Below are 16,684 nucleotides of genomic sequence, written 5' to 3'. Positions count from 1 at the left end.
GGGAGGAGGGAGGAGGAGCGAGAAGCAGTATGCAGGAGGAGAAGTGTAAGCGAAGGAGGGCAGGATGGCAGAGGGAGATTTTTTTTCCCTCTTGAGTTTCACTTCTGTTCTACGTCTCATCTGAATCGTCGGTGTCAACGTGACGCGGTTACTGAGTATATCTGCCCGGGCACGGCCCTGTGACCACACGCCGTACTATCTGCCCAGCTCCATCTCTAAATAGGGTTTCATTTCATTTCAAAGAGGGAATGAAACCGGAGAGAAAATACAACACAGGCGAAGACTACAGACACTGACGAGACGGGCGCTGCTGACTCATGAAGAAAAACCGGCGGCAGAGTCGAATTAAAGAGCCACGATGCTGCTCCGCGATTTCTACAGTGGCTTTTTATCACAGAGTGAATTAAAGAAATGATTTCTAAATGTCGCCCGGAGGAGGCCTCTTCCACACGCATGTTTAATATAATGTCACGTTTCATTCCAGCTGCGATGCTAAACAACGCTGGGACTGTTGGTGTTTTTTGTCTTCACGGCGATGAATTATTAATTACTTCATAATATCAGTCAGTTTCAGCACAAACAGACGGCGTCACTGGCTGCGATATATTCAAACATAAAGACTCTGGAGTGTCATTTTAACAAAATGCTTTAAATAGTGATAATCAGGGATGTGCGGCAGCGTCTGCTTTAACTTTACTTAAAGGCTCAGAGGGATTTTTCTCTTTTCAAGCTGTTTATTTTGAAGGATCTTTCGAGGCAAAAATATTTCACAAGAAAAAAAAAGTCTGATTTAAAGGAAAATCTGTTAAAAAAATACAAATATTTTGACTTTCGTATCCATTTAATCACCCTGAGACCAAAACCAAGACATTGGTTTAGGAAAACAAACAACATTTATTGAATCGTGGCTCATAGATTATTTAATTAAGTCATTAGATAAATTATTTCAGACATAAAAACATCTGCATGGCCATGACTCCATTAGAAATACATGGGAAATGAGCAGTTTATCAGCACATAAACTCAGGTAGCACTTTGCTTTTGAGTCGACACACCTGCACTAAACACAAGCACTAAACCATCGGAGCAACCACAGGAGTCAACAGTGAGGTCACTGTGGGGGAGGAGAGTCCATGAGGCTTTTTCTATTCTTGCATGTTCTTGTTGCCAACTGAGACTGAAGCAGCTGCACACACACACACACACACACACACACACACACACACACACACACACACACACATTCACACACTGCAGACAAAAAGCAACATAGCTCCACTGTTACTTTTTCTTACTTCAACACAATATATAAATGCAATGAGGTTCATGCTTCACGTACAGTCAGCGGGAGCGAGTTACATAAGTGCACACTCTCGTACGACAGCGATGCATTTTTGATGTGGTGTAAAGGAAAAACAGCTGCTGCACGTCTACAGTGTTAAAAATGTAACATGTAATGAAGTAACTGCCCCGCGCACTGGGGGAGTATCAGTGGATTATTATTCCGTATCAGCGCCGGGACAAACTATCATTGTTACTGTGCGAGTGGTCCTTGTTTGTTGTTTCTTATCAGTGCACTTCATGTAATGAGCTGCCAGGAGAACAGAGAGCATGCCGAGAGCAGGTGAGACAATGGAGACAGAGGGGGAAGGGGCGGAGGGGGGGGAGAGAGGGGTGACACAAAGCTGGTTCATCTTTTTCACTGGTACACAGAAACAAATGAACATATTGGACAGATACATCAACAAAAAACAAAAAAAATAAAAATGTGGAACCAATGTGACGTTTACTGCGTTTCACAGACTTTTTACGGGGCGACACTGACCTCGCTGTTGATGTCGGCTCCGGCGTCGAGCAGCATCTGGACCATGGCCTCGTCGCCGCGGACACAGGCGTACATGAGCGGGGTCATCCCCTGCAGGAGGGAGGATGGGAGGGGGGGGGGTTACTCCTATTACATACGATATACAAAACGCAACACGACAGAAACAATCTCTAAAAACACTAGAGCGCAAAAGTTTTCATGTGCAGATTTTCTCCTGTGTGTCGTCCTGATGAACTGAGCAGCGCTCCTGATGGGAGTGTTTCTCACAGTGGTTGTTGTGTGCAGCCCGGTACAGACCAGGACTTGTGGAGGGACCTGCTTGTCAGAGATAGTTAGACAGGTGGGTGTGTGGGACGCCTATCACCCTGCCAGTCACCTACACAATGAAGCTCAGATTGAGTTTTGTCTCTGATGTTCAAGTTTCCCTTTGCCGGCCTCTAACAGAGAAAGTGAGAACAGATTGGATAAAAGACTTCTAACTCCTTTCTGTCAGGGACTATACCTTCTATTAAAATAAAGAGTTAGAACCTCTTTTCTATCAATCACAAACTTCTTGTTTTGTTATATGAAAGAAGTAAAGAAATGTACTTTCCACTATTTCCTCTAAAATGTTGAATACTTTTCTATAAACTAAAAACAAACCAAAAAAGCTCGTCACACTGACTACATCTCCGGAGCAGAGCAGATACTAATGTTTGACCTTGGGTTATTTGGTCAAGGTGAGAAATAGGGATACATTTTTCGTATTGTATTGCCTCGGAGTCTGAATCCATCTCCGTGCTTTGAGTGTGTGCTCCACTTTCCTCCCACGGTCCAAACACACCCAGGCTCGGTGGACTTTAAACTCTTAACTCCCCTCAGCATCTAAGTGGTGTGAATGTGAGGGCATGTGCGGTAGCTCTGCGATGGACTGGCGGTCCTGTGGCCTAATGGATTCTGGGACTTTAACTGTTCTGGAGAAAAAACTAAAACACATGAAAGACTGTGGCTTTTGAGTTCTTTAGATTTACTGATTATCTATCTAAAAGGGTTGAATTCAATCATATAAATAATAAGACAATTATTGTACAGCTAGTAATACAAAATACACATCTGACGGTTTTATTGCAGCTTTAGAAAGACTCATGATCGGACGCTTGTTGTGTTGAGAAACAAATTACTATTCTCTATCTATCACGTCTATTCATTATCGTACCGAACAAACACCCATGACATTACATTGTGAGGGCTCACGCTTTGGTCATTTCTGTTAACCATACCATAAGAAATGTGAACATGGATTTGTGTGCTATCAGCAAAGCCCTGAGGAGCCCATTAGCCGTTCTATAAGGAGCTCACCAGCAGCTGTGCTCATTACTTCAACGGGGGAAACCAACGCAAATACATTTAGTCCCCGAGTCTCTCTTTACGTAATGTTCTTTAAATCACCATTCTGTCATAAGGAACCTCTGAAGTGCCATATGTGGAAGATATAAGTTCACTAATCAGCTCCGTGCCTAAAGGATTGCACTCGAATAAACTCGGTATTCCTACATAACATGCAGCCCATCCTGTCAATCAGAGGCTTTTCCAGCGGTTTGCTCTCAAGTTCTAATTTTCTCAAAATAACCGACGAGAGCGACAACAGAGGCGAGCTGCAAAACTCCTCCCGTAACATCATATATCTCTGCATGCCACCATATGCACCGAGCACTCTCTTGAGCCTGACGAGCCCACACACATTACGCTCCGAGCGGCGTGGCCAAGCTTCACTCAAGTGTTATTGCAAAGAGGAAATGAAATAACGAAAGAACTTTAATGTAAAGCGAGCGTCCCGTGCACCAGGCGGTCCGGACTAAAGCGGAGAATGTTTTCCAGTGTGTTTTTTTGGACGAGATTTCCATAAAACAGACTTCAATCATATGCCTGATCTGAGCCGTTATGTTCAACAGAGGCCTTTTTTACGACCGGCTCGTAACACAGCACAGCACTTTATGTTGAGGGCTCACATCCCTTTGTGGTGATTCATCCTTAAACATTTCCTGGACGCCGATCTACTTAATCAGCAGACGGCTGCAGGGCGATAGATGACTGACCCCGATGATCATCACGATGAGTTCAAATGCCTCTCAGCCGTGATGACAGACAGCAGATTTCACTTTATCGCTCCTGTAACGCTGTCTGGTCCCCTGCACCATTTAGACTTTTACAAAGGGAGTAAAAGCCTGTGTGTCACCACGGCGACATATTTATGTGAGGAGTGAGGAGGAAAAGTGTCAATACAATTTGTTATACTGATAAGGACGTGCAAATACCGAAAGGGAACTCAGGTCTCTTCCAGTTGAACGATCTGACTGAATGTGGCATGAATCAACCTGCTAGAAATCAGAGTCAGTGTTTTTTAAAAGACAAATCTTACGTTAGAAACAAACTCAAAAAAGGGGCTTAAGTACAAACACAAACCCTGAGTGGAAACCTGCTAAAAGTTTCTTAATTGAACTTAATCAGGCACAGCTTTCTGACCATGGAAAATCAGATTGCACTATTAACTTCCACTTAGTGCAAGGAACAACCGATATCTCCACTGACAGGGGAATTTAGAAATTCCCAAATGACATTAACACTTGGATGCAGTAAAGCCGAGATATCGACCCGACGGTCAAAGCAAAACCCATCAAAGCTCAAGGCCGGGAAAAGTGCTGCAGTATGACGAGATCATTCTTTTCCTCCCTCATCTTTTGGATGAACAGTGGAGTTATAATGCAAAGCTACTGTCAGTCTCTTTATATCTGTATGTGGATTAACGTCAATCTACGATCTTTTAGACGTTTTTTGCAAACGTGTGTATTCGCAGAAGTATTCAGACCCTTTTGCTGTTTGCTTTTATTATCCCTGAGATGAGTCTAGATCTCGACTGTAGTCCACCCGTGGCAAAATGAACTGACGGGACACCTTTGGATAGAAGGTCTAACAATCCACACTGCGAGTCAGAACAAAAACCCTGAAGTCCTAGAAACTCTCTGTAGAGCTTTGTGATGAAATTGTGTTGGCCCACAGATTGGGGCAAAGGGTATAAAACCATTTCTAAAGCTTTGAGTGTTTCCAGGAGCACGGTGACCTCAATAATCCTGAAATGGAAAAGGTCTGGAACCATCAGGACTCGTTCAGCCAAACTGAGTGACCAGGGCGAGAAGGGCTTCGCTCTGTCACCGTCTTTTATTGAGTTTTATCCATTTAAAATTAAATCTGTTTATCAATCAGTAATGAAAAGAATCATTTGCTGCAGCCTGATTTTGATCCAGTCTAAATAATGTGAATTTTGAAAAGTTGCATCATGGCACAAGAATGTAGCACATTGCATTACTCACAGGGAGCAGTCTGTGCCCAGCATGTGTGAGAACTGGGACGGGTTGCCAGGTAATACTGGTTAGAAAATCACAATTCATTGCTCATCGCTCTCCACTATGCCAGTGTAGGTGTGTGATGTCAACGCTGTGCATACGTGTAGGAGTGTGTGTGTTAAGTGCCAGACCTGCTCGCTCATGCTGTTGATGCCATCAGGCCCCAGCAGGTTCACGGCCTGCTTGACCAGGTCCGTCCGTCCGCAGTTGAGCATCCTGAAGCCCAGATCCTGCAGGAACTTGGCCTCCGTGGAGGCTGCGTCCAGCTTTCGGGTGGCACAGAAGCAATCCTCCGCTCTGCAGACGGAATAAACAGATCCATTACTGTGATTAGGTGGGGGCTTATCTCAGAAATGGATTTTGTCGATCCGTGGGTATACATCTCCGCCGCACACCGGAGGAAACACAAAACGACTGCCGCTCTGCTTTTTCGCAACTTAAACTCCTGGTGTCATAAAATGAATGGTTCATATAAAAAAAAAATTGAACTGTTTGCTCACAAAGTCATTTCACTAGAGTTTGCATTTGTTAACATATCATTTTCCTTTGCGTGCTTCTTGTTCTCTACTTTCCTCATTTCCTAAAGTAGCTTTTCTCCAGGTAAAGCTTCTGCTATGACTCATTATTACTCATTCACGTCTCCCTGAAAAGCCTGTTAATCCATGCTGAGAACAGCTGTCACTGCTGAAGTTTCCACGGGGTCACAGAGGAACCTCTTCATGATGTTTGTCAATGTCTTGTTAGTTATGTGCTGAATTTTAATTTCTTTTGGCAGAGAGAGTGGAGAGAGACAGGGAAGGCAGGAGAGAGGGAGGGGAGGACATGCAGTAAAGGGCTGGATTTAAACCCCAGCCACTGTGGCGAGGACTCAGCCTCAAAGGTCTCACACAGTCTAAAGGTAGATGTCCATGTGTTGTTTGATTATAAAGCAGCTCTAGCTTCTATATTAATACTGTGAAAGTATCAAAGCCTCAGTCCACAGAGGAATGCACACAGCCTGTATTCAGACACTGAGCTTTAAAATCAGAAGAGAGGCTCAGAGCCTCCTCTCTTCTGATTGGCTCACTGACCTGTTGTTGCTAGAGCTCCAGAGAGAAGCCGGAGAGAGGAGATGTAAAACTACACTGAGATGAAAATATATCTTCTTATGGATCAACACTTCAAAATAAAACACAGGAGAAGTGTAACATATGGGACCTCAGTCTCATCTGCTCTCTGTTATGATGACAGTTTGGATATCTTGCTTTTATAACAAGCATGTTATAATTATTTCTAGTCAAAAAAAGAGGGCTAGATTTATAGGTGCACATCATAACTTTCCTGAGGATGTGTGCATACAGTAGTTGGACCTGTTGTGTGACCGCTGGGATATTTCTGAGATAATGGGCTCACGGGCAAAAGTTTATTGGTGATGCAACACTTCCAGAACCAAGAAAGACTGTGGCTGATATTCTCACTTGGTATTTTCTTGCAATACAGGTGTCACAAACCTGAATCCCTCCCCACAGTTACAGTTCGGTGTCATTCACTGGGGTGCAGCTAAAGCAGTGAGGTTATTTCTACCTCCACAAGCAGCTGGGTTGTTGCCCTACGACCACGTTATGAGAATCATAATCTTACTTTATTTGTCGTGGTTCGCAGTCCACGCCGGGGAGCAGCAGCCTGGCGGCCTGCCTCACGTCGTCGCTGTCCACGGAGAAGCTTCGTCGATGCTCAGTGTGCGCGACCGCCACCCGGATCCACTCCATCAGCGGAGGCAGTACCAGGAACGGCCTGCAGAGGATAACGCACGCGTCAGATTAGGTTTTCTCCAGGTAAAACGGGTTTCACAGTGTGTGCTCTATTCACCTTTCAAATAAAATCACTTAATATAGACTGTGGTCCAACATTGATAGCCACAAACTTTCTAATTAAAGATGCCCTTACAGATGACTCAAAAGACAGCTACACCACATCAGTATTCATAATTTAGGACTCAGACAGTCCAGAACAGGAAGAGATCTAGATGCTGAAACCTCCCTAAATGCTGTTATTACCTCCTTTAATCAAAATCAGTAATGGGTCTTTGCCTGGCTGACATGTTCATATTTCATCATTTCTTTCTAGGACTAGTGTGTGTGTATGTATGTGTGTGTGTGTGTGTGTGTGCCAGCGTACCTATCCAACAGAGCTCCTTCCCATCATTACACACCTAGCAACACTCCACCGAGCCAACATGGGACATGTCGCAGGTCCACTGTGGGTCATGCCTTATAAACTGCTATAATTATGTCTAAAAGCCTCTGATGAATTGATTTTAAATTTAGCCGAGAGGGAACCTGCAGGCGTTCGAGTGTTAAAGTTCAGGTGGTGGTGTGTGTGTGTGGGCACAGTGCACGGCCGTGTACAGGCCTGCAGACGTTTAACCCCTTAAATATCTTTATATTACCATATAAAATAAAACAGACTTGAGACTTAATTAACAGCTATATATATTTTATTATAACTTGCAAGCTAATTATTGCCTGGCGCCAGCTCTGTACTTCATGCACAGTCACAAGAGCGGGATTAAATCAATCTTCTCATCGAACTCTCGGCGAGAAAGTGAATAAAAGTGTTTCCCAAAATGTCCATCGATTCCTTTAATGTCCTTCCATCCACGTATATGTATTTTTTAAAGTTATTTTTAGGCATTTCGCCTTTATTGTGATAGTGACAGTGAGAGAGAGAGAGAGCTGGATTCAAACCCGGCCTTAATGGTGTGCAGCTAACCAGGTAAGGTACTGAGGCGCCCCCATCCTTTTACACTTAACTGAGCGTTAAATGAGGCAAGCTCTCTGTTCTCACACAGCACATGATGCAGTTTACAACGATGGCAGTGGCAGATTACCACTTCAAATCCAGTAACCGTTGAAAGAATGCGTTCTTGATTTCAGATAAAGGAGGACAAAAGCAGCCTTTTCTTTTCTACTCTGTTGCTGCTGAGTTTGACAGCTGCAGCGAGTGTTGTCTTTGGCAGCTGCAGCTACAGCTTTAAAAATTGGTTGAAAACGCCGCGTCCTTGACTCCTGGATGTTTCTCTCGTGGTTTTTTCTTACGGCTGAGGCTGAGGCTTCGTGTCCCGGGCAGAAAGTCAACATCCTCGTCCATTGTAGATGATGTAGAAGTGAAGGAGGAGCACTTCAGGATTAAGACTAAGTCACGTGTTCGGCAAACATAACTTCCTGTAACTGTGACTGGGGCTGCTGGAGAATAGACTGTGTGCAGAGCTGCTAACATTAGCCTAAACTCTAATAGCATCCAGGACTTGTTTCCATACAGTGGAGAAATACTGTGGCTGTTGAGAAAAGACCAGCTGGGCCTCGGAGCTGACAAGCTATGATTGGGTAATTGCTGTTTGTGGGAGGAGTTTAGTGAACGATCATTTAGTATAGATAAGGTGTGATCAGCAGCTGTTTTTGACAACTTTAACAGTTAAATTAAATATTCCAATGAACTGTCGCTACATCCGGCGCCCGTCGACGGCACAACATCTGCACTTGTTCAACCTGAACCACTCTGAAACCGCATTATGATGCGACGCCTCAGTCCCGCTGTGCAGTGGCTTATTCCATCCTCAGAGGATGAGATTACAAAGTCTCACATCGCCCAGCAATCAGCTCACCGAGCTCCACTGGGGCGGACTGAGCTCTAACTGCCAAAACCCTGGGGAAAAAAAATATTAGTCAGGTATTTATCATAAGTGCAAGGTGACTATTTTATCTTGGAACAAGGTTTATGAGAAACCTCTCGGAGTGAAATGCTGAGCAAGTTGTCGGTGCTCTCGGATTTTCGCTCAGTCACAGTAACTTCATACCACAATGTGGAGGAAAGAAAAAACCCAGCAATAATGCTCTTATTATATTCAGCTGTCTCAAGTATAAAACTGTCCATATAACAAATCCAATAATTCTGTTTGGTAAAATGTTTGTATTTAAAGCTTGAGAACTACTTTGAGCTTTGAGTTTTAATAAAACAAAATCACAAAGCCAATTTCTTTTAGAAGAAATAATTACGACAAACCATAAAGTAGCACAACACAATATGAAATGGAAAAAAAAAAATTGCACTAACGAAGGATGGGAACATATAACATTTTAAATATGCGCCAACTGTCATTTACTGTCTGCGACTGTCAATCTACTTATTGGAAATACTAAAAGGATCCCACAAAATGTTATTTATTGTGGTATTCTTTATTCTTTAATTTGATTTTTGTGATGTCAACAACTCGCCACATATATAAATAAAAACCTAATGAAAACTTTAATATTTCCTGCATGAAAATGGGACTGAGCAAAGACATTTTTCACATGTCACTATGTTTTACAGTAATTTACATTCGCAGCATGAGTCACCTACTTCTTTATGTTTACAAATGAAAACAATCATCGATAACAGATTTATTTCCTCTATCGATTAACTGCTTCATTAAGTTGTTGATTCTTCACTGTGAAACGTTTCCGGACGCACAGACGCACAGACACACACTGTTCTCCTGGACGGGATAAAGTTCGTAGATGTGAATGATTTTCATGAGTCCGTCCGCTGGCAGAGCGCCCTCAGTAAATCCTGCTCGTTCATAATAATTATCCTCTCGGGCTCATAGACACGGCTCTTTCTCTACTCCACATTAGTGAACTAATGACAAAGAGAACAACCTTGGGACACGTCCAACATGAGCTTTCTGTAGCGTCTGTCCCTTAAAGCAGGTCGTTGGCAGACAGGACTCGCTTCAAAAACTCTTTTCAGGAGGTTCTCATTAGGCAGATATGAAAATTTTTTTTTTCCCCCTCATTTGCAGTTAGTGAATACAGCCTTTTTATGGACTCAGTGATTCACATACAACATTTGTACTTATTCTTCAAGAGACATAATGGTAGAGTTACGGGTTATTCTGACTCAGCCGATCCCAATTGAGATGATAATAAAACTATTTTCCTTTGAAACCATGAAGTAGCCTCGGATGCACATCAGAAAACTTTAAAACATTAAATTAAATGGGCTAATTTCACGTTATAGTCGGATAATTATATTACAAATCCGTCAGTAACGATCCCCTGCAGAGCTTCTTCTCCCTCATGACCCGCCGGCAAAGATAATTTCTCCAAAAAATTATTTCAAACAGAAGTCAAGTCAGTTTTATTTATATAGCAGCAAATCATAAGAGAGGTTATCTCAGGGCATTTTTCATATAGAGCAGGTCTAGACTGTATTCTTTACGATATCACACTTGGTGACAGTGGCAAGGAAAAACCTCAGGATGCACTGGGGGGGGGGGGGCAGAACCAAGCAGAACCCAACTGAGAGAGACCATTAGGGGCCGTTATGTTTACTGTGTATGCAGCTGCCTGGTCCTTCTGCAAATTTGCTGCGAGCGCATGTTTAATCAGAGCAGCAGCTTTTAGATATCGACGCTCTGTGTTTGACAAGTCTACACTCTGTGTGCATCAGTTGCTCATGCCACGAGCAGAGCTATCTTTGTCTTTACACCTACAGTCTGCCAGGGAATTTGAACTCCTGGACTGTCCTCCCTTTTCCCAGAGCTTGTGCTTTAACTGTCTGCTTCCTGAAAGGCATATTTACAGTGGAGGTTTGAAAAAAGATGGCGCCCCACGTTCCTGAATGAAAACGCTGAGGGTGATGTTGTTGTCCATCGATGCAGACGGCAGGCCTGCAGCGACAACCAACACCCAGAGACCTGCCAGTGTAACAATTCCTCCTTTCGAGTCAACGTCTGGGACCAAATGCTGAATATAATAGTCTTCATATTTCTTACAGACTTCAAAGATTGGAGTGATTAACTGGTTTTCTTCTTCTCTGGGTAATTTAACTTCATGTTGACATTCAAAACTCAGATGTAAAAGTCATTTCGGCAATTTACTTCCCTTCAATAAGTTTTCACCTAACAGAGGCTTATCTGAGGCTTCGCAAAACAACCCCAAAAGATTACTTTACCTCATTTACTCATAGTCTGTCTCCTTCTTATCCCACTGTGTTATTCAGGCCCTTTTCCACTCGTCTTCAACCTTTCAGCAGAATACTAAATAGAGAATTTTCTCTGCGGGGGCCCGAGAGCCTGCTGACATGTCACTCCGCCTGACATTCCTCTTGCTCCCCAGGGTGGTCAAGATGGAGTTTTATCTCTTAAGAGCGGAGGAAAGATGTTGGAATATCTGTCCATCCGTCCATCCGAGTGAAGTCCCTCTGGTTCCCATCAATCTGCTAAACGCCTGGGGAGGTGTCAGCGATGACCAGCCCACGCAGCATCTTACCGGATCGCTTGTGGGGCGAAAAACTCGTGCAAGAAAAGTAGGAATGTCTGTACAAACCTTTAACAACACTTTACAAAATATTCTCGCTGTAGCGTGCCCACGAACTGACAGCTGCAGTTTGAGAGGATGTATGTGTCTGCATATCAAGATGGAGAGCGTTTGGAAGTCGTGCCGGCTCGACGTAGCGTTTTTACGGTGTGTGAGGAGTGCCAGAAATGTGGGCGATGGACATTTTGGGAGATTGGATTTTAACTTACACAAACATTTGTCAGACACAGAAATCATCTTACTTCTTGATTTATAGCTCGATAAGTGGAGGCAGAGGGCCGCATATCATTGAGTGCAAACTCGCTAATTGACTAAAGTGAATGGTGAAGAAGGAGCTCTTGTCAAGAAGTTTTGGCTCATTTCCTTTGTACTAGTTCAGGGACGCCCTCCAAAGTCTGAATTTCAAGATGAATACATTATGAGCGGACACCAGAGCCTGTTCCAGCTCAAAACCTTCAAAAAATGCAGTTTTCTTTTGACTGATTTCATTATTTACAACCATATATATAATTCATGTAATATCATGTTACTTTGTCATATTGTTCAGATTATTGTATCACTCCCTGCTAAATAAATGGAAATAATGAAAACCAGAAATAAAAGGCACAGATTCTTCTCGTGAGCTCTGTGGAACTTACACACATATAATTATCGTTAACCTTGTGCACCACTTGTTTCTACACCTCATCGGCTGTTGGAAGGTAAATTTCTGGAGATAAATCTGACATTTATTGACTTGTTAGATTAACTTGCTGAATGCATTAATAGTGTTGGTCTCTTCAAGGCCAGACCATCCCACGCAGGAGCCTCCATTCACGAATTTTCTTTCCACCTTCTGAGTTTGAACTTGACCATCAAGATTATTTCTGAGCAGCTCTGTGAGAAGAAGTGATGCAAACTGGTAAAATCCCTCACTGGCTTCATCGCTGGGCTCCAGATTCAACTAATGTCCTTCACTAAACTACTTTGTTCAAAAAATACTTTCTCTCAGCTTTTTACCAGGCAGGTCAACACAGTGTAAAAAGCCACAGCACAAATACAAAAGCAACAACACAAATACAAAAGCAACAACACAAATGCAAAAGCCACAATACAAATGCAAAAGCAACAACACCAATGCAAAAGCCACTTTTGCACAGGTGTTGCTGCTTTTGTACGTTGTATGTTGTGGTTTTTATATTTGTGTTGTGACTTTAGCATTTGTGTAGTTGCTTTTGTATTTGTGTTGTGGCTTTTTACACTGTGTTGAACATTCAAGGACACCATAGTTTCTGCTCTTATTGGTGACAGATTGTCTCTATGAGAAAAACTCTTAAGTACGACTGAAGGAAACAAAATAATCAGATGTAAAAACAAGCGTCATCACTTCCTGGGTTACTGTCGGACTCACCTCTCAGTCTGTAAGGTGACTTTGGACGGCTCAACGTTTGGGTTCTCCCATTCCATCTGTGGGCAGTGCATGAAGTAACACAGGGTGTAGAGGGCCTCGGGCTCCCAGTGCACCGTGGTGGTCGTGGTGGTGGGGGTGGGGGTGGTGGCGTTGGTCTTCTGGTGGACCGGAGTCCCGTTGCTGGGGTTTTTGATGTGCAGCGGCTGCAGGTGGTGCATGGCCCTGGACACCAAATCACCTGGAAGATATTTATTTATTTTTTTACATATGAGAACAGCACATGATATGCTACTCATACAGAGTGACACAAGGAGAAATTCATTACACATGAAATGCTAGTCTTAATAACAAAGTCCTACGCATTACTCTCAAAACTCAGATCCATTTCCTACACCATTCATTTGACACATGAGTACTCACAGCACTTTTATGATGATGTAGAGACGCACTGCTTCATTCACACACCCTCTGATTCATCGTACATTTAGTCATACACATATGCCCACACACTCCTTGCCGAGTGGGAAAATGCTGCCTTGAAATTAAATCATATAGAAGTGTGAGCTCTTATTCTGTTGTCACTTTTATCTTTAGCTCTTATTTTTCTCTCGTTGTTGTCTCTTCCATTTTCTTACGCGACCAACTACTAAGTCACAGTGAAACTACAATATCAGTGTCAGTGTGTGTGTGTGTGTGTGTGTGTGTGTGTGTGTGTGTGTGCTAAATGTCAAATGAATGTGGAAAGCATTTTAAACCTTGTGAGCTTCCTGCCATGATAATTGTTACTGTAGGAGAATCATCCTTTAATCAATTTGTAGGGACAAAAATCTTTTTACAAAGACTTGGTTTTTGCCTCTGGAACAGTCAGGTTTAGAAATGTAGTGCCAACAGCTACAATAACACACACACACACACACACACACACACACACACACACACACACACACACACAAACTGTACAGTTTTCTGTGAAAACTACACAAGCCACAGAGATAAAGTCAACCTTTTTTTCTCAGCAACATTTTCTGCTTCTTCCTTGATAAATGTGGTTCACTGCTCTTACTATGAAACTATTCAAAGCTGCGCCTTGTCACAGCAAGAACAGCAGAAAAATGAAAGTCTAAAGAAATTTTTACAATCCTAATAGTTTTTGCACTCCGGAGGAGGTTTGAATTTCAACTTCTGAAATTCAATACGTCTCTACAACACCGGCAGATATTCAGCGCTGACGTTGGGAAAGTCATAATTCTCTGATTTAGGATTTTGGCAGCTTCACGGCAGCTTATCGATCGGGTCATTAGTGATATGTTTAAGAATAACGATGTTGCTCTGAGAGGGGAAAATACTGCAGTGCGAGCCTGCAGGGTGGATTCCTCTGAAAAAATTAATACCCCTTATTGATCTAATTATTTACTTGGTTTACTGGAACGCTGGGGGTTTGTAGACGGACATGGACACAGAGTCTGACGCATGGGAAACAGACTACACCACCGCCTGTGTGTGTGTGTGTGTTTGAAAATATGAAGCTGTGATCTGCAGCAACACACACACACACACACACACACACACACACACACACACACACACACACACACACACACACACAGATTCTCTCCCTGATCTTGTTTGATTGTTTGTTCCAAAAATACCCAGTGTGAGTCAAGTTGGCCCGTCTTGAAACCTCATTCCTTAGACAGAATGACACGGTGAGTCTAAGCCCAGGGTTCTCCATCTGTCAGACTAAAGACCCCTGACAGAGTTCACAGGCAGTCAGACGTAAACAGAGCACGCTGCTCTCGGCACAGTTTGCACTCCGGCTCCAGGGAGCCTCATAGACACTTACTGAGAAAGAATTAAACACATCAATATATAATTAAGTGAATCAAGCCCCGTTTCCACGACTGTGTTGAAGTGATTGAAGACACACGGCGGGATCAGGCTACCTCTGTCCTGGTGCGACATGTTAAACTAACATAATTATAAATGGTCACTAAGTTCAAGGAGTTAGATGCAGAAATCATGATTAGTGTACCATGGATTTATACTTAACACAAATGGTTAACTGGAGTCCTGCCATTAAATATCTACAGTGTAAATTTGGTTCAGCGTTGGATTTCACCCTCTGACAGAACCAGACAGATGTACGGTGTGTGTTTGTTGTGCTTTAATTATATTCAACACACTAGAATGTGTTTACATTCTTTCATTTACTTTGCAAAATACAGTGACGCATGTGCTACAACTAATTCCTATTTCGCCTCGTCTTAAACCTGAAGAGGAGACTAATGCCATTCAAGCTCTGTGTTTACCTTTTTTATTTACTGTGATCAAGTGCAGTGAGCAGAAGAATGGCTTTGTTGATTGTGTGTTACTGAAAAAGGAAAACACTACCGAGTAACGCCGTTGTCACTATCGACAGTCTCCACCGGCGTTAGAAACTCAAGCAGCCGTGGTCAACAGGTTCAAGATCTTAAGGTCACCATGTGGTATCTCTGTGCACAACTATAAATCCAACTTAACACCAGTTTGTTTAAGGTTTGTGTAACGTGTGATAAAGTCTGCAACGGGAGTTTCCTGTTTCCTACTGACAGTCAACATTGTTTTTGTTTTTTTTTAACTGTTACGACAATTAAATTAAATTAAAATTAAATTAAATTGCTTCCCAACCTTAAAGAGGCTATTTGTAAGAGCTACTTGAGCTTCAGCCATTGTTGCGTTTACAAGACAAGAGGTTATAATACGCCCTCTGAGCAGCGCCGAGTCTTCAGGGCGGATTGGAGGCTACAGTGACGAGGGCTAGCTGGTTAGCATGCTAACTTCAGTAGAAGAGAAGACGTGATAGAGACTAGACTTAACATTGCTGTTGCTTTCCACCACTGGAAACAGCTGTTGGTGAGTAAAGGAATGACGTTTTTAATGCTGAACTCACAACGTTTCTTCTAGACTGGTAAGTAAACAGCTGCTAATGCTAACGTTAGCTATGTAGCAATAGCAAAACTTACAAATAGCTCCTTTAATAAAGTCGTGTTTGTGCCTAAACTGAACCAAACCCGACCCATTACTATTAATTCGCAGATACAGAAGTACAGATGTATTTTGTTGTGTAATCTGTTGGATTTATACAATGTGTTTCTTTCTACAACCACAAGTACAAGAAAACGCTTGCTTGTTAAAATGAATTAAAAGTTTTGATAATTTGTAAATCATGTAAGTCATTTAGCAACAACAATGCTAAACACTGCCTTGGTCCAACTTCTCAAATGTGGAGATTTATTGATTTTCTCTGGTTAATACAATTGTAGATTATACAACCTTCAGGGTTTGAACTGCTGACCACACACAACCTTGGGCTCTAGGAAACGTGCATTTTCATTCATTTCTAACTTTATAAAAAAAATCAATATAGAAATCATTAAATACAGCAATCATTACTTGTCGCTCTACAGAGGTGCTCGTATACATATGATTCAAGACTGTGCTACACTCTGCAGCTTGCACACTCTGTTTGCTATGCATGTCTGGTGCTCAGTCGCATTTAGCTTGAAACCTCAAGCAGGTGAAATAAACTGAGCATAGAAAACCTTTCCACTCCAGATACTCAGGAAGTCCCCGTGCTACTCAGTGTGTGCTTATGCAGTGTGCTACTGGCCTGAATGTTAAGAGGAAGAGTGAGACATTAATAAAGATTAAGGAGACAAAACTAAAAAAAAAAAAGGGACTGAAATATGCATTTACATTAAGAAACACC

At 42.5% G+C, this 16,684-nt stretch overlaps 1 protein-coding gene across 2 annotated transcripts in view; it reads right to left on the bottom strand.

The window, feature by feature from the left end:
- LOC111664695 (ankyrin repeat- and BTB/POZ domain-containing protein 3-A) overlaps nucleotides 1-16,684 on the bottom strand; it is a 160,596-nt gene that overhangs the window by 14,927 nt on the left and 128,985 nt on the right. For both annotated transcript variants that reach the window (XM_087177405.1, XM_023419394.2), the window contains exons 3-6: nucleotides 12,937-13,174; nucleotides 6,826-6,978; nucleotides 5,337-5,502; nucleotides 1,826-1,915 (exon numbers count right to left, since the gene is read on the bottom strand). In XM_087177405.1, coding sequence (XP_087033531.1) covers nucleotides 1,826-1,915; nucleotides 5,337-5,502; nucleotides 6,826-6,978; nucleotides 12,937-13,174 — 647 coding nt within the window. The remainder of the gene's footprint in view (nucleotides 1-1,825; nucleotides 1,916-5,336; nucleotides 5,503-6,825; nucleotides 6,979-12,936; nucleotides 13,175-16,684) is intronic.

This window comes from Seriola lalandi, unplaced genomic scaffold (assembly GCF_002814215.2).
Source record: "Seriola lalandi dorsalis isolate HSWRI2012SDOR001 ecotype SW California unplaced genomic scaffold, Sedor1 jcf7180002054599, whole genome shotgun sequence".
Taxonomy (NCBI): Eukaryota; Metazoa; Chordata; class Actinopteri; order Carangiformes; family Carangidae; genus Seriola; species Seriola lalandi.
This window is presented reverse-complemented; position numbering and strand designations above follow the sequence as displayed.